Here is a 24,333-nt window from a genome sequence, read left to right on the forward strand (position 1 = left end):
GTGCTCTTTTAGTACCTGCTGCTTAAATATATGTACTTATACTCTTTTAGCAGTTAGAAAACTTTAAAAAAAATTAATTTAATCCCCATTTGTTGCTTGAGATTGATGGGGAGATGGTTATGATTTAGGCATATGTTAAGATGGATTTAGGAATCTCCCCTTTATCTTGCTTCAGGAGATGTCTGTTGAAATTAGTTTTCTGTGCTGAATTATTGGTATTTAGGTATTAGGAATTTTAAGGTTTTATATAAAATAAAACAAGCTACTTGTTTTATATAACTGGACTAACCATCAGAGGAGTTTGTAGTTAATTAGTTTAACTTTGGACCTGCATTTGTTGTGCAACTGTGTCCTATGACCTTTCTTACCTTCATAACCAAGAGCGGTAAAAGAAACCCCAAACTAAACTTGTCTGTGTTACTTGTGCGGTTCTTTAAATGGAAAACTGAGGTAAAGCTGTGCCATATAAAAACTTGGACAATCCTTCCAGATATCTAAGTGAGACATTGTTTCTCTCTTGTAAATGCTGCTCCTTCTGGATCCTCCTACATCATGGGACATTAGAAAGATGATTTCATTATGACCTTGATCAGAATTGCTGCTGATCCTTTGCAGGGTTTGCATGCATGTTACTGCATGTAGCAGCAATTTCTCTCTTAGCGGCATAAATGATAGCTTGCGTGTTTTAGCATCCTTCCATCTTCAACTCATACTCTTTCAGTGTGCTATGAAATTTTGATATATGTGCTATGAAACTACTTATTCTTGGATAATTTTTTTGTATAGATGCTGTTTAAGCCTATGTACTTCTGTATTGAATCCTGCAGGATGTAAAATATACAAAAACTCCTATGATGACTCTGCTGGTTTGAAGCAAGATGTGAAGTTAGCTAAAGGGGAGAAGGGAAGAATGAGAGGTAGAAGGCTCAATGTGTTCTTGTAATTCACTCCCTGAGATCGCTAATCCTAAATAAAGAATATATTAAAAATGTATTCTTCTAGTAGTGTGGAAATGGAAGCTTGGAAGCTAGACTAAAAGGCAGTTTCCAGTCTAGCTTTTGAGTGTGTTTAAATATTTAAATTAATTACTTACTATTGAAAGCACTAATGTAGGGTTTCCTCTGCTTTTCTGTGGACAACGTGATCCTAAAAGTGAGACAGAAGTTTCTTCTGGTGACTGCAACAACTGACGTGAGAGTTTGTGATTGAGCAACAGTTCATTTTGGGAAGAAAAGAAGTTTGTAGAAATGGCAGATTATCAAAATATGGAAGCATGACAGGCAGGGTGTGTTATTGAATTGCATTGTAGCAACTATCAGGAAAAAAAATGCATGAAATTTGCATTAGTTGTAGAGATATTCACCACATCGATGCAAATTCCTTCCAGAAGTGACGTGATAAATGCAAGTCCATGTCTTAATCTTCATAAAACTATAGCTTTACCATTTAGTTAATACTTTCCTGTTTTCTTTAGGTATGGTTCATTAAATAAGTTAATTAGACTTTAAAAGTTTTGTGACATGTTAATGAATACTCTTGTTACTGGACTTAGACATCAAATATTGCCTAATGCTGCATAAACAGCTATACACTGTAGCTAGTATAGTTATACCCATTGAGATACAGCAATTAAAGGCTTGGAAAGCATTAAAGAAACTGGAAACAAACCTCGGGTCATGCCTTCTCAGTTTGAGAAAAAGGTGCTCATGATTTCAGCCTACATAAACAGCAACTTGTAGAAGAAATGGAGACTATGAGCATCTGTATAGGTCGAGTTGGTAACTAATAACCAATGTAAGATGAATACCTTGTATAGCAAAATATCTGGAGTTCTATGATGGAAACACAAGCAGAGTAAAAAAGTAGTCTCTCTGTAGTTTGAGTAAAACGAAGTGTTTTTTGCTGGATTAAATAGAAATTAGTAGAGTATTGGCTGTATTTTTTCTGTTAAGGATGCATTATCACTTGTGTTCAAATTACCAAAACAACAATTTTGAGGATTCCAGTGTTATCATTTAGTGTGAATGAAGCCGATTCAGCCAAAAATGGTTACTCTTTGCATGTCTAACTAGGAGGAAAATTTCTGCTCTGATTTAAAAACATGCAGGAGAGACTAATTCTGTGATGACACTTCACTTTTGGTAAACTGGAGATGATGTTAGAGGATGAGAGAGGTAAAATAGCATAAAGTACTTGTATGAATTAATCTGCTACTATGTTCTTCAGACATATCTGTGTAAAGAACGGGGTTTGTATATTTGTCTTTTACATGAAAAAATATTTCTAATGCATTCAGCATTTGTGAAGGCATGCTAGTAATTACAAGTTTACCAAATATTTGAAAATTTCTTCAGAAAATAGGAGAGATATTTACATAAGTGTATAAAGTACATTATGCAGGTCCTATTGGCTCTGCAAAAACTTGGGGATAAATCAGTTGTGCATACTTTATAGAGCTACTAGTTTTCTCATAATCACTGGGGAAATAAGGATTGAATTTACCAGCAATGAAACATAATGCTAAATTTCTTTTGAAAATGAAATTATATTAAATCTTGTAATCCACAAGCACAATAATACCAGTAACTATTCCAGAAGGCTATTTTGTCTATAATGTAATGAGGTGTGTTACATATGGGAATTCAATTTAATTAGAAGAGTAGGCATACTGCTTGAAGAATGGTATAATAGCTATAGTTAAGCACATTTGTAAACACTTGTGTATCTTGAGGCTCGTGGTTTGGTTTACTTCTCATTATATTAAAGAGATAATGTATAAAACCCTAGCTTCCTCCAGCAGCATCTGTCTTTATTAGAGAACAGTACAATATCTTCCATGAATAAAAAAGATCGGTCAGAATCCTGTCTTCCCTTGATGGTCATACGTGACTAGACTGAAAAGCTGAGACTAAGGACTTAGGGTGTTGAAAACAACTCAGCTGTTTATATAAAACACATTTTTTTGTTCTACAGAGCCTTTCAACAAATTAGTCTTTTGTACAGCATTGTTTATGATAGAAATGTTGTGATAAATCTGGAAATAGAAAACCAGAAACCAACTGTAAAATCATAACAGGAGTTGCTTCTAAAATTTTGAGTGCCATAAAAACATAAATCACAAGCATGTAAAAATGTAATAACCTTTACTTTTAAAAATAACTTTTAAAGCTTTCTTTATTTTTGTCTTCAAAATAGATTGTGACTTTTTCATTGTCCACTTTGTTTTTTATGACAGCAAAAGCTCAAGGAGGAGAGGGAGGTTAAACGGGCTCGGCTGGATGGCAGGCATGATTACCTACTAGATACTGTTGCCTCCTGTGTGAATCTGGATAAAGCAGAAGTAGAAGATGCTATTCTTGATGGTAACCAGGTAACCTGATGAGTTTGAACGTGAAGCTCATGGGGTACTTTAGAACTGATATTACCATTAAATACTTGGTGAGATAGTTGTCAGGCTTTGTGTCAGAGATTATTCAAGTCTTCTCACTGAAAAAATATTTTTCATGATTTTGTAATTAAGTTGAACAAAAGCATCCTTGCTTCCAGGATCTGCTGTAAAAATGCTGATTTTTAAATTGATTAAAGTTTCTGCTTTCCAGTAGTTACAGATAGTATGGTAAAACCCATGACTGTTTCCATAAGGCTGCCACCAGCATTTGTGATCTAGTTTAGCAAATTGAAATAGGTGGAAACTACTTGACAAAATAGAATGGATTATGTGATCTGACTGACTACATGAGGGCTAATGGAGGGGGTAAACAGTTACAAATTCATGTATTGAGGAAACAGTGCATCAGAGTTGATGGTAAGCATTACAGTGGAGATACATTTTGTGGTTTGAAAAGATATTGTTGGGGTTTTTTTGAAAACGTAGGTAGACAGCAAGTAAATCATATTTTACTTCCTGATGCTAAACAAAACATGGTTGTGTTTGTGTTTTTTTTTTTTTTTTTTTTTTTTTTTTTTTTTTTTTTTTTTTTTTTTTTTTTTTTTTTTTTTTTTTTTGTTCTCTTGTATTCTCATTCCATCTTCATACCTTCAATTTATGAATTCCTATTTAAGTGCTAATATTGTTGAGAAAATGAAGAAAATCCAGTAGAAGACTACCAAGACAGAAAGGGACATAAGGGATGTGGAGTATGACATGAGGGAGAAGAAGAGATTGAGTGCAGTTCTTTAAGGGTAATTACAAAGATGACAGAGCTGAACTATTCCCAGTGGTTGCAGATGATAAGAACAAAGACAAGGCCACAACTTGCAAAATGGCCATTAGGAGACCATTCTTCACCGGGAGTGTAATGCAGCATGGGAATATGTTACTTCATGTCAGTTGTGGAATTTCAGTCCTTGAGGTTTCTGAGACTCAGCCTAGGCAAAGCTCTAGATGGCCTGAGCTGTTGTTGATAATACAGGAGGCTAGCCTTGAGGTCTCCCAGAGGTCCCTTCCAACATTTCCATGACTCCATGTGATATGAACAAATAAGCTGTGCAGAACACTGTTGTATGTGTTAAAATGAAGAATTGGTTTCAGCCCTTGTGCATTCTGTCTCTAAACGGGTTTCTTGGCAAACTGTATTGCCTGAGAATAGCTGTCAGATGAAGAAAATATTGGCAGCTGCTATACTTGGAAAGAGAAAAATGTAATAGTTGTTTTGACCTCATCTTGGAGGGCTCAGCCAAGATTTTTTGGAATAGCAGTTTGTCATCTTGGTGAAACTGAGGCCTGTTATTAATGGAAGAGGGATAATTGCAGCTTTCTTCCTGCTGCTAGTGATCTTTTAGCCTTTTTCCTGCACTAGGAAGCACAAATGGGATAAGCAAATATTTCTGAAGATGAACTTGAAAAAACCTTTTCTGCTGAAGATAACTATATAGTTAGGGACTACATGAAACAGTGACTCTTAGATCTAGAAAAGTAGTGGATTAGGCCAGACTTTCAAGTGCTGATACCTGCATCAGCATACTAGAATAGAGCAATTAAGTTTCTTCCTCAGCCTGTTTGGCCTATATATGAGATCTATAGAGCACACTACTAATAAATGCTTCAGTGATGCTTGATGGCAGCCTTGAACTCATGGAGAATTGTGAAATTGTGCGGAGGCTTAAAATACAAACAAATAAAGGCTTCCTCTGTTGCTATGATATGAATCACGGAATCATTAATGTTGGAAAAGACCTCCAAGATCAAGTCCAGCCTTTGGCTGAACACTACCTTGTTAAATAAACCACAGCATTAGTGCCACGTCCAGTTGTTACAGAATAATTGCAGCTGTGTGTTTTCTGCTTTGAATTAGTTAGAATGGCAGTAAGAATAGTGTGGTGAGGTACTTCAGTGAGATTGCCACTGTGCTGCCCTCAGGTTGAGATAATACACAGCATGTCCAGTAAGTGGTTGTAGTAAACTGAAACACGGCCTGACTGTATTTGATTCTGTTCAGCATGAAAATATTGAAACGTTTCAATTAAGTAGGTGTGTGCCGCTAAAGGGAAAAGGCAACCCAATTACTTTTTGAGGAGTAGTAACTGGGCCTGGTATAATTTTAGTATTGAATGATGATAAAGTGGTGAGCATTTGTCAGACCTTTATTAAAAATCTGAGCAAGTTAAACTTTTCATAGTGGGAATGCTATGTATTATGATCTCAACATGGTTTCAAACAGATAGAGCGCATTGACAGATTCCTCGCCCCTGGAGGTCTCCGTCATCTGATGTTCTACTATCAAGATGTGGAGGTAACGGATACAGGTAAAGCAACTTAGGTTCTCCTGCAACATGTTGTAGTTGTGCTGAGCAAATGTGCAAGGAAAAAGCAAACAGTATAAACTGTATAAAGTCAAGTTTGGTCATACTGGGGCATCAATCTCTCTTCAGGAAATGAGGATTGATGAAATTATTGAAGCTTATTAATGCATTTCTGCATATTGCTAATGTGAAGCAGCAAGATACTTCCTTGTGAGCTCAACAACTCTTGTATGGGGGGCTGGAAAATGTTTTTGATAGTTAAGAGGTGACTTTCACACAAGGTGAGCAATGATAGATGCTCTGCTCCCTCCCCTCCAATCGTACTACCAGTTGGTCCTAGAAGCTGTGCTCATTTGTTGGCATACAACCATCCATCCAGGTGATCCTGTTACATGACAAATGCGTTCATGAGGCCCTCATTGTGAGCAGAAGGGCTGTTATTCCAGAAGTCTCTTCTGCACATATCCCTTTCTCCAGTGTACCTGTGTTACCACGCTTCTGGCGGAAGCCTTCTTCTCACTTCCCTGGAGGCAGCTCAGGACTCCTGTGACAAGGACATCCTCTCTTTGCCCATGGCTTCTGTCCCAGAGCCTCCAGTGCTGCTGCTGTTGGGCCTAAGTCTTTTGTGACCTTTGAGAGCCTGTAACTTGTGGGAGTTCACCCCACTTGGTTACACTGGATGTACATGAAGAACCTTGTAAGCATATCTGTGTATTTGTATAAATGTGTTTATACATAGCATATACTGAGATGAAGGTACAAATACGTATTTATACTTCATGTATTTTCAGTATATATGTATATATATACCTAAAAGGGATAAAATGACTGTTTAATATAATACAAGCAACTTTAATAAAAAAAGTTTAAACACACATAGAAACAAAATTAAATAAAAATACAAACTCAGCGGCTAATTTAGAAATCTGAACCAGTTTTAATATGCCTGAGCTGAAGCGGTGAAAGTATGAAGGAGAGTGTGAGACAAGGGTCTAAACTTAGAAATCTAATGAGAGTTGCCTTCACCCACCCACAAACCAATCAGATACCCTGCAGTATGACTGTGGTAGCCTTTGGTCTTTGGGATGTGATGCTAAATGCAGGTAACATGGAAAGTGCAAGGAAAAAACCACAAACAAAACACAAATTCTCAGCAACATGTGCATTGGGTGAATAAGCAGAAGTCCCTAAAAGATCATGCACACAAGAGGAAAAAAAATGAAATGGTTGTGAAGGAGAAAACAGTGGGATGAAGTGAGTGGATTGGAAGCTGCTTTTGTCCACAGCTACAAGTATGGAGTTACTTGTGATACCATCACAGTGTACAACTTCTGCTGTACGTTTTTCCTTTGTAGGTGGAACAGACTTTTCAAAAGAACTGTTTGTGCTGATTGTTTAGGGCTGTGATACAGAGGCTGGAAAAGCAAAAATTAAAGTTATGGTGATGCTTAGTGATGCTCAGGAAAGCTAAGTGAATTTTTGTGGTATTACATGCATGTTGTTGGCAAGGACACTTATTACAGACACCTCAAATACAAGCTGTTTTTCTCTCCCTAATGTGGATCAGCAAACACTTCTGCTAAGGCAGAGGGTGATCCCATAAAGGGTGCCTAGAAGATATTTTGTGTGGCCTCTCTCCTTGTTTCCACAAGCACTCTATTTTTTTTTTCCTATGTTAGACTTATGTTTACATGTTTTTAAGGAAAGACAGTTGATAATTGCTCTTTTAAGGTTAAGTAAATCATTGCATTTTCTGATTTTTCTCTAATTTTTCATTTTTAAGCAATAGGGCATTATCTGCAACTGCATGACAGAGCCATGTAAGAGCATCTTGAGCTTGGAAAATTTGCTTAAAAGTAATAGAAGACAAGTAAATGAATAGAAATGAAAGGCTTTTGATGTGAGAATTTAAACACTAGATGAAATAGTTCTTACTGTGCTGTGAAGACTCCAAATGCTCTATATTATCTGTGGATAGTTTCCTGAAGCGCCTCCAGGGGACTGGGACTCAGAGATGCACAAATGATGACTGAACTGTTTGTGTAGAAAACTTTTCTTTGAATAAATAATCACTGGGCCTTAATTGTTTCTTTTTTTTTGAATCTGTAGAGCACTTTGGCCTTCCAGGAACAGGAATGAACTCCCATTTGATAAAGAAGAAACTTAAAGTATTTGTGACAGAGGGAAAAGAAGTTGCTTTAACTGGTGTGTGCATTTTCTTCATTAGATCTAGTCTTTCTAAACCCATAACAACTGAGAATATCTATCAGGTAAGAGTTGGTGACTGATGATCTCTGTACATAATCTTGTTGAAGATACATTTTCACCTTGGAGTATTTGCTCTCAGCACATAATTTGACAGCTGTTGGCATGGAGGAGTGAACAAAAAGACACAATTAGACTAAATGAAACACAGGACAGTAAAGGAGTGGAATGGAAAAAAAGACATTATTTTGTGGCAGTAACTTGAAGTATATCATTGATATGAAGAAATGATGCCAATAGAAGAAAATTTAAGACACTCCAGAATGACAGAGTAATTAGTCAATACCTAAATAATAAGATGATAAATTTTAATAATTTCTAGTGAATTCAGTAGAAAAAACATATAAAAATAATTTTACTTTTTAGACCATATATGTAAATTATAGATAAATAAGAATTTAATGGTGAAAGACTCCTTGTGTTTTCTTTTACAGGAAGTAAATTTTAATATGATGAATATAGGTCGAGATGGCTTATTAAAAAGTGTTGAACAGTTGATTTCAGAAATCTTCATTCCAGCCTTACAGACTACGGATCGTGGCTGGGTTGAACTTGGTGAACCTCAACAAGTTTCCAGTATTAAGCAGGACTTCCTTTATGCCCTTGAAGCATTTGTTAATATGCTATCAGGAACTCAGGAAAGTCTGTTGGAAAAGGTAGTATGTTCATGTGGCAAATAGATTTTGAGCTAACTGTAGAACTTTAGTCTTTGGCTCTGCAGCTTTTGAATTAACTGCTGTTGTAGATTACTCATTAAAATGACTTTTTTTTAAAGTGGATAAAAAACCAACAATTTTGTTTGTTGTCATCAGAAACTTGTTATCCTCTGATCTGTGGTGTTAACGCTTCTGCAGATGCTTCTGTTCTTGTTTGTCCTGTGGCCAGTTCTTTGGAGCTTCCAGACTTCTTGACTCTTCATGTCTGTGGTCACTCTTAAACAGAGAATGATTAATGTATGACAAACCGCTGCTTTAAGTGTTGATTCCTATTCAGCTTTTTTGAAGGAAAGGGCATGACAGCACAGCTTCCAGGCGAGTGAATTCTCCAGATTCCAGAATTCTGGCTCAAATGAGTTTAATTTAGATTGAGTTGGGAATAGGAGGTGGAATATAGCAAGTAGAGCAAGCAGTTACTTTTTAAATTTCTGGATTATTTGTCATGAACATTTCAGCATTTCAGGTTTTTCGTTAAATTCGTGCTTTAGGTCAATCTGAAGAAATGTGAAACATATGACCTGAGAACTTTAAGAGGACCTTCAGATTACCTGATGGTTGCTAACAGCATAGACGCTCTTGAAAAAATAGAAGTCTGCATGAAAGAATGGACCAAACAAATTGAACAGGTGATACACTGGACAAATGTGAAATATGACAACATCTGAGTTTAATCCTATTGGTGTTATAGCTACCTTTCTACAAATTTATGTGATCCATCTCTTTATTTTAGAGTACTGTTGGTATGTTTCATATGCTTTTACTTCTCAATCAGAATATTATTGAGAGCTTTTTCATCTACTAGTAAATAGAGCATACATGTCTTTGGAAGCTTAGCTTAGTCCCCGGTCTTTGATAATCACCTATGGTTGAAGTGAAAAACAGTTAGTGGTTCCCAGTGAAAGAAAAAGGAACACAATAATTCAGTGAACACTATTCTCAGTGGTCACAACTGTACTTTGAAACATGCTTTGCAGGTTATTTGCAGAAAATGTTGTTGACTATAACAATATTCTTGGAACACAAGGAATAGTATCTCCTATTCAACTTGGAAATAAAAGGCCAAGCAAAATTAAGTCTCTTATGAGAGGTGGTGGCAGAGTTAGGTAATTTATCAGGAGAAGTTAATACTAAGAGTTAAATATAGAATTAATCTGTGCTATCCATGCAGATAAAAAATTTTAACATCACTCACTAACATTACTGCATAATAAAAGGTTCTTACAGAGAATGACCAGGTGAGAAAGGAAGCTGATGACCTTGGACCACGAGCAGAGCTTGATTATTGGAAAAAGAAATTGTCAAAATTCAACTACCTTATGGAGCAGCTGAAGAGCCCAGATGTGAAGGCAGTGCTTGGAGTACTCACTGCTGCTAAATCGAAACTGCTGAAGGTTTTTATTTTACATTATGACAGATGCAGAGACTAAAAATGCTCTTCATACCCTAGTTCTATTGGTGCTGTATGTAAGAGTGCTGGTGGGGAAAACATTGAAGCATCTTTGGCTTTTGTTTTCTTTGTACTTCTCTAGTCCTCAACTTGAGTAGATTAAGTTTAATCTAGTTTAATTTATGGGATTAAATTTAATTAATTAATTAATTAATGGGATTAAGAATGGAATTCCTCTTTGTCTACAGGCTGGTAACGTACTGCATCCCCATGGCTCAACAGAAATAATGAAAAGAAAATTACCCCCCCTCCCCCATTTTTTTAAACATCTTTTTCATGTCGTAGCAAGCACATGTGCTTGTGGGATCATGACCCTGAGGTTAGCTCTGTTGGTTAGAGTGTGGTGCTAATAACACCAGGGTTGTGGGTTCAGTCGCTGTATGGGCCATTCACTTAAAAGTTGGACTTGATGATCCTTGTGGGTCCCTTCCAACTCAGAATATTCTGTGAAATTTCTGTGAAATAGCGTCTTACATTGATAAAACAAAGTCAAAGACCCATCACAAACAGAAAAATAAGTAAACAAACCCAAAAATCTTGACTAATCAAAATGAGATGTGAAACAAATACATAGTGATATATTCATCATTCGTATATTTTACAGCAGTTTGACTGACACTACTACTGACAGCTTGTTGAACTGAGTGGCGTAAACTAACTGCATGCTCACAACCAAGTTACTAATGCAAAACATCCTTATCTTGGGTGAATAAGTATAACTCTGAAGTAACAGATCTGTGCTTTCAAATGTATTTAAAAGCTAATGACACAATACAATGATCTCAAAACATTTTTTTCTGAAATCTGTGGTCTTATTTTTTTTCAACTTTCTATTCTTAGAAATGGCGAGCATTGGATATTCGCATCACAGAGGCAGCAAATGAAGCTAAGGATAATGTGAAGTATCTATATTCTCTGGAAAAATATTATGATCCATTATACAATAGTGATCCTGTAAGTGGAAATTTAAATTCTTAACATAAATGTCTTGAGACAACCAACACGAATGTATGCTATAAGATCATCTTGAAAATGACACAGAGAAAATTTTACATATGCATCTGCAGTTTCAGATTTTGTGCAGTTATGGGGAAAGTAGCCTAATGGGAATTTCTGGCTATAAGTACTTGTTACTTATACCCCAATATCATTGTAAAGCTTTTGATCTGATGATGAAACTGGATTCTCTGCTATAGGAGAAAGTGAAATCTTTAAAGAAATAAACAAACCTACAAAACCCTGGTTTGCTTTGTGCTCCCAGTGTGGGTTTTTACCATGGAGGAAGTGGTGCCTATTTCAGAGGTGTTTAGTTTTGAGATGGTGTAGCATTTGGGGTGAAAGCCATGTAGGCATGGATTGTAAACCCTTTCATTAATTGGTATTTACTCATTTATATATTTACTTCATTTATTGATATCTTTTATTGGTATTTTGAGAACCAGTTTGTCAATAGAATAAAACTGTCATTGATTCGGGAATTCAGACAGGAGGAAGAGAGAGATGTCTGTAAAACCTTTGGCCCATTCATGAGCTGAAGACAGGACTGCTAGGCTTTTGAAATGGTGCTTTTCTTTGAAGTGTTTAGTAAAAGGTATTTATCTTGTACACAAGACTTACTGGAAACCACAAAGGGTATGGAGAGTTAAAATGAGTGTGGTGGGTTAACCTTGTCTATGCACCATGGACTCTCTCAGTCTTCTTCATTAGGATGGGAATAAGAATACATAAAAAACTCATGGATTTTTCAAAGACAAGGGCATCACTTACCTATTATAATCATGGGCAAAACAGACTTGACACTAAAATGTCTTTATTGATAGTGAAATACATTTGGGAAGTGACAAAGTCAGTCAGAAATTAAACCCACATTTTCACACCCCTAGAAATCTTCCTCTCACTCCCCCTCTCTCTTCCTGCAAGTGATGCAGGGGGAAGGGGGGCTGTGGTCAGCCTGTGACAGCTTCTGTTTGCTGCTTGTATTCCTCTAAAAGTCTTCTTTCCTATGGTCTGGGTCCTTCCCAGGGGCCGCAGGGAAACACCCGCCCCACTGGGGTCCCTGCTGGAGCCGCAGGACCATCCCTGCCGGGGTCTCTCCTCCCCTCCCGCCCTCCTCCCGCTCTGCCCTCGGGGCTCGCAGGGTTGTTTCTCAAGCCCAGTTCCCCTCCCTCAGCCCTGGCTGCCGGGCAGCGTTTTGCCCTCCCTTGCCCAGGCTTTCCCCGGGGCTCTCGCTCGTCCTTCTGCCCATGGCTGAGGGGCTCAGCCGTGCCCTGCGCTGGGGCCGCTGGAGCCGGCAGTGTCTGCTTCCATACAGGTGTCGCCCCCAGCTGCCAGCCCTGGGGCTCCTACACCCAAAAGAGTGGGCTACAAGGTCACCTCCTCCCAGGCACTTCACTAATTGTATATCATCTGTTATCTAAGCGCCAGTGCTGTAGCAAAGTTGTTCTTCATAGTTCCTTTATTCAGGTAAGCACCATGAAGCTTAATGGAATTTCTGGGCTCCCTTTACATGCAAGCTTACATCAAGTTTAGCAACTGAGCATACAGACATAAGTTTTTTTGTGAAAAAAGTGTTTTTTTTGAAGAGGCCTTTGCCTCCATCAAATATTAGTCACTGATCATAATTCTTCCAGCCAAGACCCAAAATTAAATTGTAGAGCTTGGGGAGTGAAGTAGGATAGGCTGCTCTGATGGAGAGGCCCACAGAGACAAAGGCAGAACTATTCTGAAGACCATGTTTAGAACACTCCTGCATTCGCTAGTTAGGTGTTGAGCTAATGTGTGGTAACAGAGGTACTGAGCAGAGTTTGGACTGTTTGTTTCTTTCCAGGTGTCCATGGTGGATGCTATTCCAGGACTCATAAATACAATTAAATTGATTCAGAGTATCTCTCAGTATTACAACACGTCTGAAAAGATCTCCTCACTGTTTGTGAAGGTAGGTGCTCAGCATGAAAGGTAATCTTCACAGATTGTTTTCTGCATTGTTTCTTGAGTGAGAGAGAAAACTCAAAGGGACCAAGCAACTGGAGAGGCAACATTTCAGTCAATTTAATGCTGCTTTTTGAATGTATAGAGACTTGGAAATAGTGATAAACTACTTCAAATATAGGACTTATTTTACAGCCTGTAATTTGAAGTTATAAGAACTTTTTCAGACTTAAATCTCACCCCTGCGGTGAATAGATAGAGTAACTTTTTGTATAAGTTTTTCCTATCATGAACTGTTTATTTTGTAGACTCAATTATGTTAAATTCATATTGCCCTTAAACCTCTATGTGTTTGCATAAAGAAGAAAATGGAGTCGGAAGGACAACCTGTTCTTTAATGTCTGTAGTCTTAGGGCCCTTGATTTTACTTTTGCTTTCAGAAGAGGCAAAGTCTTATGACTCTGTAGCCCTCAATGCCATTTTTCAACCTTTAGGCTGGTGGAGTCAGCGTGTGATGAGACTGAGAGAATGGCAAGATCTGCTTTGTCTTGAAATGCTTTTTTTTTCACAAAGTTAAAACTGCTTTTAGGTGACCAATCAGATGATCACAGCTTGTAAATCCTACATTGCAAACAACGGTATGGCCACTATCTGGAATCAACCTCAGGAGAGAGTTATGGAAAAGCTACAAGCAGCTATTAGACTTAAACAGGTAGGTGGGAAGAGCATATGGAAAAAAAAATATAAGGTAATATTTAGGAGGGCCTGAATAAGAAAACTTTTTTTTTTTTTAATATGAGGAAGAAATATATTAGTGAAGGAAAATGAAGTAACTGAAAGATATCCTTTGGAACTGGAATGTTTATATTAGAGCTAACAGGGAATTTAGTCTAGTGTCTGTTGATGTTCTGAAAACAGAATGTTGATACTTAGTCTAGCTTAACTATGCCTCTTATAAGAGAATTGCTTGGATTCTCATGCCTGTGTTTCTCTGGAAAGTTTCTTCTCATATGATGTGGAGGAACATGCAACAGAAATTAAACCAGAGGGAGTTATTGAACTGAATATGTTCCAAAACTTGTGGACAAGTATGCATGTAGAAAGGGCATTTTAGTGAACTGAGTAGAATTCAGCTGTTCAGTCTGTGTGGACTTGTTAGGAAGATAGCCTTTATTTTTTGGAATACACTTCTGTTACCATTTTGGAATTTTTTTTCTTCCCTTTAAAGCATAGTATTATAGGACTAGTCAGTTTGGAAGGGTCCTCAGCAGGTATCTAGTTCAACCTTTGGCTCAAAGCAAAACCAGGGGCAGCTATGAGATCAAACTTGGTTGCCCAGTCCCTTATCCAGTCCTGAAGTTTTTCAAGGATGGAGAGACTGCACAGCCTTTCTGGGCAAGGTTGCACTGTTTGACTGTCCTTAGGATGAAAGATTCTCTCCTTACATCCGGTCAGAACATCATCTGTTACAATTTGCCTCTTCGCTTCTGTCCATGTGTTACTGTTAAGAAGAGCCTGCCTCTGTCTTTTCGATAACCTCCTTGTACATATCAGGAAACTCATATTAGGCTTTCTTCATTATTATATTTTGATTCCTTAAGATATGTTGGAAGATTAGAACTTTATCCTAACAACTTCTGAAGCAACAAATCCTGCATACTTCTAGTTCATTATAGTGTAAACTTGTATGTTTTCTTACCATCAGCAATGAGTACTAAATTTATATATTTCTATAAAGCTATATCAAATAATTCAGTTGCTGCATTAAAATATATTGACAGATTAGCTTTTTTATTTGAGTCTTATCAGTTCCAGAAACTTACAGAAAATGAATAGAGTAAAACATAACATTTTCATCAGTAACAGCTTAGGAGATGTGAACTCTTTGTATTGATATCTCCAAGTGTGGTTATTCATACATAAATGTGATAAAAATAATGAACATTATATTATAAAAAAACCTACTATTGAAAGAAACCATTTCAAGCAAATCTGTTGACTATTTGACTTTGGGAAGAATACAATTTTAACATATTTGGAGTAAGGTTTGTGCCCAGTTAAGAAAGCAAAATGAAAACTGGAAGCTGTTGTGGATCAGCATTCTAACTTCAGAAGGGCTTTTGTTTCTGAAAGTGATTTCTGAATCATGACTGCTCAGTAAAACTGCTCAGCACACAATCATTTTCAGTCTCTGAAAACTGAAATCTGTGTTGTCCTCTTGGTTATTCAGTAAACACATCAGGCCCTGCTATAAAATAGAGTGAACAGAATTTCACACCAGCTAAGGAAGTGTACAGATACATATTTGTGCAGTTCATTCATTTGATGAAATATGTGATCCTTTAATGGTATTGCTGGGTTAGTTTTCAGAGACAAATTTTGTTACTGTTTTTATACTGTTCATGATTGTTTGTTGATGAAACTTCTACTTGCTATCAAGTTAAGATTATACCTGTCTGTGTAAATTTTGTTCTAGCTAAGGACAGTGCCTTTTGTTATATGCTTGACATTTTTCTTTTAAATTCTTTGTTTTAAGGAGTATCAAAATTGCTTTCGCAAGATAAAAGAAAATTTGGAACAAAATCCAGCTGAAAGACAGTTTGATTTTAGTGAGATGTATATATTTGGAAAATTTGAAACCTTTCATCGTCGTCTGGTAAAGATAATAGATATTTTCAACACTATGAAAACCTACTCAGTTTTACAGGAATCTAAGATAGAGGGATTGGAAGAAATGATCACAAAATATGAGGTACACATTAAATTTTGGATGTCATATCAGTCTAACTTGAACCTTAAAAAATAAATAATTATGAAAATGAGAAATGGTTATCAAGAGAAAAATTTAATCTTAAATTGTGCTAAAATAACTGGATAATAGCAATATAGGTGTGTCATTGCTGGGGAAGTGAAGTGAACAGACAAGGTGAAAAGGTCCAAGTCAACATGTGAAAGAGGTATGCTAAAATTAAAGTTGATTGAAAAAGGAAAAAGGTGGTGGGACTTTGTAACAGGTAATTGGAGTCATGGTTTCATGCTATGATCAGGAGAAAAAGTGAGAAGTCCAGCATTTTGAATGTTGGGCTAGCTGTGACCGGAATTGCAGACTGTCTTCATCTCTTGACCGTTATTCTACGGGTAGCTGATCAGTGTCTGCCATTGAGGCTGGCTCCATTGCTATGCTGATTGATGCTGCAGTCAGATTTTCCTTGCAGCTTGGGGTTAAAGCAGCCACATTTCTGTGCTGCATAAATACAAACAAATATAACTTCGATTTCTTGAAAGAAGTAATGAAAAGAGAACCAAAACAAATAACACCACCCAACCCCCCCCCCCCCCCCCAAACACCCAAACAAACAAAAAACCCAAACAAAAATCCACAAAAACTTGGACTCTTAGATTTAATTTGTTCCACTAGGGAAATAGTGAGCTCAATTCCGGCAAAACAGATTATTAAGTTTACTTAAAATCTGTATTCTAGTTCTAGATCTAGAATACAACCATCAGCTTTGTGTTTTATGAGGGAAGAATGATTTAATTCACAAATGACTGTCTGTGTGGGAGAAAGAGAAAGGACTTAGCTGGTTTGCTCTGGGAAGCTCTTCATGTTTAGGCTTTTTTCTTTTGCAATAGTAAAATCCCTTTGCTTGTTAGCACTTCTATGCAGTTTTCTTTTTTGAATTTTTTTTTTTTAAATACAAGTGAGACTTGAACCACAAGGAACTCTTCTAAGAATATAGATATGCTATATCATGTTCTTTTCCTTCCTTCTTTCTGGTATGACTTTCCTTTCGAACAGGTAGAGTCTTCCCTGCTTTTACTGAGCCTGAGTTAGCTTACTTTATTGCGTATCTTTATTAGTGCAACACCATAATTATTGCACTTATAAATATTAGAATAAATCAGAAGCATTCAATGTGTGGATGTTGTAGATTGCTTTTAGATTGCAGTTTCCTTTCCCCTGTCCTTTACCTTTTTGTTATAACCATGAGTCAATCACTTTGCTTTAGTTAAATAGCTACAGGGTAAAATAAGAGCATTCCATGGCTCTTCCTGATTCGATTTACTACCTCTTGTAGTCTGGGGTTAGGATTCATTGAATACATCCTTCACAGTAGCCAGTTTTCTACTTTGTTCTCTTCTATAGTCTTCTGAGAGTTAACCAGGGCAAAGCTGAAAGCACAGCTTGGTCCAAGAGTTTTCCATGTGGGCAGGACAGGCGTGGACTTCCCTAAATTTTGCTTCCAAGAGCTGCTCTCTAAAACTGTGCCACCAGGATTCTCAGCAACTCAGCTTGCTGAGAATTTTCAGATCATGCAATGAAGACACTATTTTGGTACGCTGGAACACAGGAGTCTCAGATATTTGGGGCATTTGTATTTGAAAAACTGCCTGTGACTATTAGCCCAGACTGCGCTGCAGTCTGCAAACTCTGTACAGATACACCTCATTATCCATGGCAGCACCCAAACCTAAAGTAAGAAATTTGTGTGAGATCCAGCTACTCTGAAGTCAGTGTCTTGTGGGGAGGAGAATAAGGGGAAATTATATATGCTTAGGTAAAAAATGCTACATAGAAGGTTCTGGATAGTATGTATAAAGGGCAGAAAAGTGATTGTACTTTTATTTTTAACAGTGCCAAAATTGAGGTACTAAAGTATTTGACACAGGCCATACCTAGTTATGTGACTTGAAAATTTTTTGCAGTAGGAAATTACTATTTTACAGTTCTTTATGCTTTACCACTTGGTCCATATCTAGGATTTGCTTGTTGTTAGAGGAAAAGATGGAGTTTTTATTTAAAGCAATGCAATAAAACTTCAGTTGACTTACAAAATGGTGAAAGTCTGCTTTACTGAAAATATGCTGAGCTTTGTGGTTGTACTGGGGTGAACTTCTAGGATGTTGAACAGTAGTTAATCATTAGAAATCCTTTAACTGTGTGTACAGCTCAAGGGAGATGCTGATTAAGATGTACTTTCATTTGAGTGGACAGCAGCTGTGTAAGCGAAGCCAGGAATACTAAGTCCTGGGCTGGTGATGTGCTGCATCTTACTGTGACTTTTGAATAATCTGTTTATCTATGAAAGCAGTTGTTTTAATGATATGGAAAATAATAATGTGAAAATATTTTTCTGTGTTGAACTTTTTAAACTTTTAAATAGAAATCAACATCTGCATGAGAGAACGTTTAATAGGTAAAAAATGTCTTTGATGAAAAGTGAGAATCTGAATTTTCTGTCATTTCTAATTGATCTCGAACAGAAGTAAATAATACAAATGAAATTCATATAACCATTACACCAACTTGTTTCCTGCAAATATGTAATTTAAGGGGTTTGCTTATATTGTTCAGCAAATATGGGCAGCTAATAACAAAGGTAAAATGTGAGTGTAAACATCACATTGTGCTAAATATTTTGGTGTGGTTAAGTCTCTTTGATAAGAAACATTTTGGTGATAATTTTCTTTTTCTGTGAAACTGTTTAGAGCATTGTTGACAACATGAAGAATAAGAATTACAATTTTTTGGATCAGCGGAAGAGTGATTTTGACCAAGACTATGAAGAGTTTTGCAGAGAGATAAATGATCTTCATGTAGGTTTTATGATTCAAATACAAATTTAATTTACTGATGAATCCTTATGAAAACAAAAATATCATTGTGTGAGTTACCACCAAACAAATTATACAAATTTCAAAGTTGAAAAATTGGTCTAATGTATCTCCACTGTAGAGCTTCCATTTATTATCTTTCAGACCAATTTCATGGAATAGGCCATTGAGGGCCTCCAACGAAAGGATTTTTCATTACTGTGTGCTAGCAAGAGTAACAAGAAAATGGGTGATTCATTGAGTGAATGGAGCATGTTACAAATAAGTCAAATAATTAACTTTTCCATAATTCTGAAATCACAAGCTGGTGGAAGGAAAAGGGTAGCTGTAGAAAAAAAATAATTAAATGTGTCTTGCTTTGGCTGCCAAAGAGGTAAGCAAGCGTTCTTTGAGGCCTCTCAGCATGGTAAAACATTGGGTACAAAAGCTTTTATTGGTTGCACAGCTACAGAGTGAATGTGGAAAGAAAATGCCTCAAAAACTGACTGTGTTTTGTCTAATTATAGTGGGAAGAAAGAAAGGGAAAATTAATACTTATTGAGATTAGTTTCACATAAACAAATTAGCTTCTAATATATTGCATAATAAATCCTGTCAAATAATACCTGGCAAATTTGATGTGCGTGCTAATGGAGTTCTCTGATGTAGAATTATTTGCTCTTCTTCAGGATCAATTAAGGATTTTCATGGACATCACCTTGGAAAATATTTTGAACACTGAAAGGGCACTGAGTATGTTGCAGAAATTTGAAAGGTACTAAGTCCTATCTAGTTTGCTAAAACTCTGCCAGGCAGTGGAAATGAGACATTGAGGATGGTGGGAAGTGAGGGAAGTAGAGCAGGAGGCATGTCCTTAAATACAAACAAAACCAACTCAACCTCTTCTCACTCAACTGTTCAGCTCTGTTGAGGGTTGCCTTTTCAGTAGTTTGAATTAATAACTGCCATATTGTTTTTTGTATTAGAAAATTAGAACTGTAAGTGGACTTTAAACTTCATCTTTCAAAATTAGCATCAGCACAGGAATACTTTGTGTCTGTTAGCATATTTGCCTTAGCTTTGTGCTTGAACAGTGACATTAATTTGTTACCACAGTGCAGTTTGGAGAGAGGAAAATGCTTCTATTGAGAAACAGTGAAATTTGTCTTGATAAATTAACATTGTTGCAAAGCAGCCTTGCTTTTTATTCTGTCAGTTCTCTTATTATAATCTGTTTAATAGAATGGACTGCTAGTGGTGAATTGGTTACAGTTTGCTGCACATAATTTCAGCCCAGTGTTTGAAAACAGTGACAAAACAGAAAATGTGTAGGCTTACTTGGAAACTTTTATTATCTGGTCTAAATCTTGGTTGTTTGGAATCAGGTTGTGACAGCATTTGTTCAGGCTAAAAACTCTGCTGCTAAAGTAGTTATTTTATAAAGCATGCAAGGGAATCTGGAAGAACTGTATTTTCCAGCCATGCATTAGAAGATTTCAGAAAGGTTGAAGGAATTTTTTTCATGATTGTTATTTTTCTAATCAGATTACAAATCCCGAATCTTGGCATTGATGAAAAGTATCAGAGAATATTTCAAAAATACGGCCATGACATAGAAACAGTTGGTAAGATCTACAGCAGGCACAAGCAGGACCCTCCACTGGCTCGTAATCTGCCTCCAATAGCTGGTAAGATCTTGTGGGCACGCCACCTATTCCATAGGATCCAAGAGCCCCTGAAGACTTTCGAAAGGCACCCGGCAGTTCTGCAAACACCAGATGGCAAGCACATAATTCGCACCTACAACAAAGTAGCAAAAGTTCTCATGAAGTTCGAGGTGATTTACCACAGGGAATGGCTTCAGCAGGTAAGTGAGTTGATTTTGATGAGGATAGTAAAAAAAAAAAAAAATCCCCCAAAACCCCAAAGTGCGGTGAAATTTTGTTGCTGGTAGATTAATAACATCCAACTTTACAAACCAGATTGGATTCCCATCATTTCAGGCCTTAGTGAAACGCTGGGTTACAGCAGTGTGAAGGAATCTCTGGTTAATAGTAGTCAGGTATGCTAAACTTTAGCCTTAGGGATGACTCTTAAGTAAGGGATGAAATAAGAAAAGGTACTTCATATGAAAGTGTTTCTGTTAAGAAATACAGCCTGTAGCACCTTTAGCTGAATTTAGGAACAACTGAAAGACCTTCGTTATAAGTAAGAAGCTAGAAAGAAAAATATTTATTATGGAAATGTATAATGAACATTCAGTAGTAGGCTTAACTGCCCCTCTGTCTCTGCCATGTTCTTCTGACTCTGATGCAAGATCATCGTGTATGGGGAGAAGAGTTTTCTGACACATACTGTGCCATAGATGGAGCTATCAAATACATTCGCCTTTTATCTTTTGCAAAATGACTATAACATCCAAGGCTTCTCCCCTGAACTGGTGCCTTTCTTTATGAGATCTGAGTAATCAGTGTTCTGATCCTGATCTGTGCTAAAAGTAACTGTCTGGTTTTTCCTATAGCAGAATCAAATCACACTTGGCAACCATTTAAATTTGCTAAGCCTGCTGCAGCACTATACTCATTAGGTGGGAAAAAAGGTGGGATCACAATTTCAAATTTTGAAACGTACTCACGTGTCTTGTAAATATATGAAAAGTATATCCACTTTTACATCAATTCACTTGTCTACGAGAAAAATGTGACTATTGATCAGTAGTCTTGTCTCGAGGCAACGAGAGTGCAGACGGGTGTGGACATGAGTGTCACAGAACACAAGGTGGAGCTCCTGCTCTACTCCTGAACAAAAGAAAAAACGAGAAGGGGAGAAGTGTCCTGTGGGGAACATAAATGGAACAGAAATAGGATGGTAGCTCCTCCTATGTTTTATTCTTTTGTACAGTGTAAATAGTTAAGCTTAGTGGCACTTTCTGATATTTCCAAACATTCTTCCTTCTTTTTGTCTGTTTGTTACTGGATGGTTACTACCTTGTTTATACAGGTTTTTTTGTTTGGGTTTTGTTTGTCTGAGTTTTGTTTTGTTTTGTTTTTTCTTTTTAACAGCATAAGATTTAGGGCCATTATTTTTGTGTTATAGCAAATGATGTTCAACTTAGACATATTAAAATAATACAATACCTGGAAGTGTGAAATTTACTACAATTCTTCAGCAGTGTAAGATTTGTGCCTTCAGTGTACCCCTTATTTCCATTACCAGTTTTTGTTACCTTAATGATGAAAATTGCCTGAGGAAAAAAGACATAAATGGGAGAGGAAGAGCTGATAGTGGGAATAATGGGTCTGAAGTCCAAAGAAGAGTGCAGTAAGATTTTCTGTTGAACTTTGCAGAAAAAAATTGAGCTTCTATCCAAGGGAGTTGTGCTTTTTTTCTGAGATTAGTGGCTAGAGCACAAAAACTTCACTGACAAAACATGGTTACATGATTTCTTGAAAAATTCTGTGTAGAATATCTTGATAATACATGATACTGCTGAAATAAGCAGCATAGTAAACTATGGTTTAGACATTGAAAGGCAGTCCAAATTTTCTGTGTTCCACAAAAAAAGAAAAAAGTACACTGAAAGATATAAATGGGTTTTGAAACTACTACCCAAAACCAAGCTCTGTCTCATTGTAATGTGATACATGAAATTTGAGGAGTGAATAAAGAACAGTAAACTTACGTTGGCAAAAGGATAGTAGGAAAATAGGAATAGCAGCAAAGTTTTTAGTGTAGTTTTAATGTAGGAAATATTTCCCTGCCTAAGGCAGGACTTCTTCCTGCTATCAGCTAAATTTTTCATATGTAATGGTCTAATCACGTAGAGAACAAATGGTATTCTGACCTATCTATTAAATAAGACAGTTAAACCAATTGCGTCATTAGGCTTTCCTTTTAAGGATTAAAAAAACCCGCCTATAATAAACATTAATTTTTGTCTTTTAAAAGATTTGCCTAGAGGTTAGATATAATTAGGAGTACCATTAAAATTGGAGTGTGGTATATCTGTTAGGTATTGGAAAACAAGTGAAAGGAGAAATGGGGATAAGTTTATTCGAAAGATATATGATGAAGAACACTTCAGTTCATTAAGAAGGTTGAGAGCAGCCTCATTGTAGAATGTGTAATAAGTTCTAAGGAGATGAGAGTTTAGATTTAAGATGGCTGAAGAAAGAAAGTCTGTGTCTCTGATTTGATTTTGGACTATGGAATGCAGCTTATGATATCCAAGAACAAATGGAAAAATATCTGTCAGATAAAGATCAGTTCTGTTGTTAAGCATTTGGGTACATATAGATTGTGTTTATAAGTTTTTGTTGTGGATTCAAAGCATATCAATCTTTATTGTCAACAATACTTGATTTTAGTATCTGCCAAAGTGATATTTATGTCCAAACCAAAGTATTCTGTTGTAGTGGCTTGTCTGATCAGAAATGATGACTTTGTTTCCTGCAGATTGAATTAACTAAAAGAGGACTTCAGGCAACTCTCTTGGTAAAAACTCCAGAAACAGGAGAATTATTTGTGAATTTTGACCCTCAAATATTAACTTTAATCAGAGAAACAGATTGCATGGTTCACATGCGCCTTGAAATACCACCATTTGCAAGTATTATTCAACATCAGAGAGACTGGTATAAGAAGATTGTCAACAATTTGCACGTGAGTTTATTTTAGTTATTTTTATATATTTGTAGCATGCATTAAGATGTCTAGATTTTATACATATGGAAGAGGAAAAATGAAGATCAACTATTATCCACTAAGGAAGCATTGGAAAACCTATTTTTTTTTTCATTTGTTTGACTGTCCTGAGGCACTTTTAAAAGGAATTTCTGGGCTTCACGCTTTTTGTGAAGTCACTTCTCAGATGCATGTGTTCAGGGAAGCTCTACAGAGTTTGGGAAGAGATGAGGGTGGGGAGGAAAGGAGCCTTAAATGATGCCTCATGCTGTTGCCTGCTTTCTCAATAAAAGCGATTTATCTCTCATCCAATAGTGAAGTCAACACTGGACAGACTTTATTTTGAAAGGATAGTTGGGAGGGAGGAACGGGTGGTATGCCTTTAAAAAGCGTAAAACATCCAGCAATTAGCAGCTTTGTTCCAGCACCAGTGTTTTACATAGATGTCTGTGGAATAGTTTCAAAAAGAGAAGCCAAAACTTCCCTTTCTCTCATGGTTTAAATCCTTTGGATCATTTTATCTGCTTATGAACAGAAAGTTCTTGATGACTCAAGATGGGGATTCAAAGATAGCTGTCCGGAGAACTATTGCTTTAAAGGATTTCTTGATTCTGAAATGAGAATAAAATCATAATAAGTCGTAAAGTTGTTGCAAAACATGAAACCAGATCAGGTTTAAGATGCAGTAGAAAGCAAACACTATATTAAAGTTCTGGTAAGGCTGGTCTTATTAGAACTGCTGAAAAGTTAACTTAGGTGTATTTTTTTACTTGAGCTTTTTCTCTTCCGTAACACCTATTTAGAGAGTGAAATTTGCAACCTTTTTCTGTCTCATGGTTTAAGCCCAGTGGGCAGCCAAGCATCACACAGGTGCTCTGTTACTTCCCTCAGTGGGATGGGGGAGACAATCTGAAGGTTAAAAGAGAAAACGTGTGAATTGAGATAAAGACAATTAAA

The 24,333-nt window shown here is 36.7% G+C and overlaps 1 protein-coding gene across 7 annotated transcripts in view; it reads left to right on the plus strand.

The window, feature by feature from the left end:
* The window catches only part of DNAH5 (dynein axonemal heavy chain 5), a 125,144-nt gene that overhangs the window by 15,133 nt on the left and 85,678 nt on the right, over window positions 1-24,333 (plus strand). For 4 of the 7 annotated variants that reach the window (XM_027888427.1, XM_027888425.1, XM_027888431.1 and 1 more), the window contains exons 2-15: window positions 3,236-3,370; window positions 5,661-5,745; window positions 7,852-8,012; window positions 8,442-8,663; window positions 9,212-9,349; window positions 9,938-10,114; window positions 11,011-11,124; window positions 12,998-13,105; window positions 13,688-13,810; window positions 15,635-15,850; window positions 18,589-18,696; window positions 19,383-19,468; window positions 20,239-20,560; window positions 23,149-23,355. In XM_027888427.1, coding sequence (XP_027744228.1) covers window positions 3,236-3,370; window positions 5,661-5,745; window positions 7,852-8,012; window positions 8,442-8,663; window positions 9,212-9,349; window positions 9,938-10,114; window positions 11,011-11,124; window positions 12,998-13,105; window positions 13,688-13,810; window positions 15,635-15,850; window positions 18,589-18,696; window positions 19,383-19,468; window positions 20,239-20,560; window positions 23,149-23,355 — 2,202 coding nt within the window. Of the gene's footprint in view, window positions 1-1,706; window positions 1,775-3,235; window positions 3,371-5,660; window positions 5,746-7,851; window positions 8,013-8,441; window positions 8,664-9,211; window positions 9,350-9,937; window positions 10,115-11,010; window positions 11,125-12,997; window positions 13,106-13,687; window positions 13,811-15,634; window positions 15,851-18,588; window positions 18,697-19,382; window positions 19,469-20,238; window positions 20,561-23,148; window positions 23,356-24,333 lie in introns of those variants that run through there. The other 3 variants (XM_027888428.1, XM_027888429.1, XM_027888432.1) reach the window with 3 other exon arrangements.

This window comes from Empidonax traillii, unplaced genomic scaffold (assembly GCF_003031625.1).
Source record: "Empidonax traillii isolate 1590-97213 ecotype Southwest subspecies unplaced genomic scaffold, ASM303162v1 scaffold238:size1398292, whole genome shotgun sequence".
NCBI lineage: Eukaryota > Metazoa > Chordata > Aves > Passeriformes > Tyrannidae > Empidonax > Empidonax traillii.